This window comes from Penaeus japonicus, unplaced genomic scaffold (assembly GCF_977035675.1).
Source record: "Penaeus japonicus unplaced genomic scaffold, GWHDUDI00000001_assembly GWHDUDI00000020, whole genome shotgun sequence".
Taxonomy (NCBI): domain Eukaryota; kingdom Metazoa; phylum Arthropoda; class Malacostraca; order Decapoda; family Penaeidae; genus Penaeus; species Penaeus japonicus.
In genome coordinates this window covers 20,447,817-20,450,316 of record NW_028234422.1, presented here as the reverse complement: position 1 = coordinate 20,450,316, position 2,500 = coordinate 20,447,817, and the positions used below count along the sequence as shown (strand labels likewise).

Genomic DNA, 2,500 nt, shown 5'->3' with positions numbered 1-2,500 from the left:
CATAACCTACCTTGGAACGTGTACCTGTGAGAAAAAATCCCATTCTAGTCTTCATGAGTTATGCACATCAAAGTCTGTATGGGTTACCCTAACTACCTTGGGATATAAAGAACAAATACCTGAATCTTTATCTGCATTCATGGGTTATCTTAGCCATTAAAGTTGGTCTTATACTTTAGTTTAATATTTATAATTACTTTAATATCAGTCTTGTACTTTACACCTATCATAAGATATATTACACACGTCATTCTGGCATTTTGCAAGACTCAGGCCAGACCAGCACGACCAAGCCATGAACAGCGACACTAATTTCTCCAGATCAGTATAGATACGTATCCATAACACTGAAGCCGGGATTGTCACTCTGACGACCCGGGATCGAGTATCGGTCAGGGAGGTAAAATTTGTATTTCTATATTGAATGCGTTACTGCATTCTACCATCTTTCTCACATACGTATCCATGTCACATCCTGAGAAACGCCCTGGGGGCAAGGAGGCCGCCGGTTTTATTCGCTTTGATAAGGTGCGTTAAGACCGCGCTGACTTAGCATGGCTACCCTTCAACCATTTGGATCAGGTGTTGTCAGCTCATGTCGAGTGCAGAGCTTGTCCCTACGTTAACACAAGTTGATCATGTCTGAATAAACGTTTCGTCACGAGTTTCTTCGTTCGCCAAGATTCCCAATGTGTGTGTGTGTGTGTGTGTGTGTGTGTGTGTGTGTGTGTGTGTGTGTGTGTGTGTGTGTGTGTGTGTGTGTGTGTGTGTGTGTGTTCTCACTTACCGCGAGCTTAGAATTCGTAGAATCGGTGGTGTAGAGCGTCTCTCCAAAGCCAATTCCCTGAGACTGAATGCTGTCTCCCCACGTTATCGCCGGCTTGCTGAAATCTACAACAAAAGAGAGCAGGAACACCATGTTTATGTTTAAGTACAAATGCTTTAGCATTTGTACTTAAACATATCTGTGATTGATGGCGGCAGAGGGATACGGCAGATGGAGTTGAAAGGGGTAAAGATTCAAATCTACAGGTAAAGGTCTGTGTATATATGTGTGTGTGTATTCATAGATATACATGAATACACACCTTGGTCGGAGAGCTTCGGCAAGCGGCGGTGAGGAGGGCAGTCGTTGCTAAAGGGCTCACAGATGTGGACGTTGCCGAGGGGAAGGGTACCGTTGGCGTCCCTGGAGCTGGTTCCCCTCGGAGCTCCTACGACCAGCCTGGCGGAGAGAGAGCAAGTTGTGTCGGTCAGAAATCGTGTTTGGAAAAGAAATGTGCGTCTGTGTGTTTTTCTTTTTATTCCTCTCTCCCTCTTCCTCTTGTTTGTATATATATATATATATATATATATATATATATATATATATATATATATATATATATATAGATAGATAGATAGATAGATAGATAGATAGATAGATATATACATACATACATACATACATACAGACAGACAGACAGACAGACATACATACTCTTCCGTGTTGATAAAATGGCAGATAAACCCACTATACACAAAACATATTCTAATAAACCTATTTTGTGCATAGTATATATATATATATATATATATATATATATATATATATATATATATATATATATATATATATATATATATATATATATATTTATTTATCTATTTATTTATTTATTTATATGTGTGTTTGTGCATGTGTGCATATTCATATATCTATATCTATATCTATATCTTTCTATATACATATTTGTATATATATGTATGTATATATATATATATATATATATATATATATATATATATATATATATATATATATATATATATATATATAATACATGCACACACACACACACACACACACACACACACACACACACACACACACACACACACACACACACACACACACACACACACACACACAAAGACAACGCAAAAGCACATCATTCCAAAGGGACATTTCAACCCGACCTGTACTTGTTCAGCTTATCCGCCCACAGTGCCACAGAATACCCGAAGTTGGTGCTGTTCGGTCCGCTCAGCACTCGGGCCAGGTCAGCATCGAGGTTGAACCCGGCGGCGGCGCTGGCCACCGCAAGCAGCACCAGCGCCTGCCTCGCGCCCTTTAGACTCGGAACGAAAGGATCCGACGCGGCCATCGTTCTGCAATCAGGAGGAAGAAAATGTCAGGAATAGAAGAATATAACTAAGTAAGTGCTGTAAGACCTGGCGTAAGAATACCCGCCCGTCCCTCTGAAAGAAAAACAAATATAGAAGGTTGAAATGTAAAAATAAATAAGAATATGTATGAACAATCACGATAATTTGTCTCCTGAAGCAATTCATTTGTCATTTGTGTTTCTCTACTGACAATTTTTTGTCATTAATTAGTCCAGCTACGTGCAAAGGTTCATGGTATCGTTATTAATGATTGCTAATATCTGATCATAGTGATCATCATTACTATCATTTTCAATATCATTTTTATTATTTCTATTATCATTATTATTAT

At 38.6% G+C, this 2,500-nt stretch overlaps 1 protein-coding gene across 1 annotated transcript in view; it reads right to left on the bottom strand.

Annotated features, from left to right (window-relative positions):
* The window catches only part of LOC122262642 (integrin alpha-5), a 30,120-nt gene that overhangs the window by 25,746 nt on the left and 1,874 nt on the right, over positions 1-2,500 (bottom strand). The window contains exons 2-4 of the mRNA XM_086547845.1: positions 1,960-2,151; positions 1,089-1,225; positions 788-891 (exon numbers count right to left, since the gene is read on the bottom strand). Of these exons, the coding sequence (XP_086403971.1) occupies positions 788-891; positions 1,089-1,225; positions 1,960-2,147 (429 nt within the window). The 5' untranslated portion in view covers positions 2,148-2,151. The remainder of the gene's footprint in view (positions 1-787; positions 892-1,088; positions 1,226-1,959; positions 2,152-2,500) is intronic.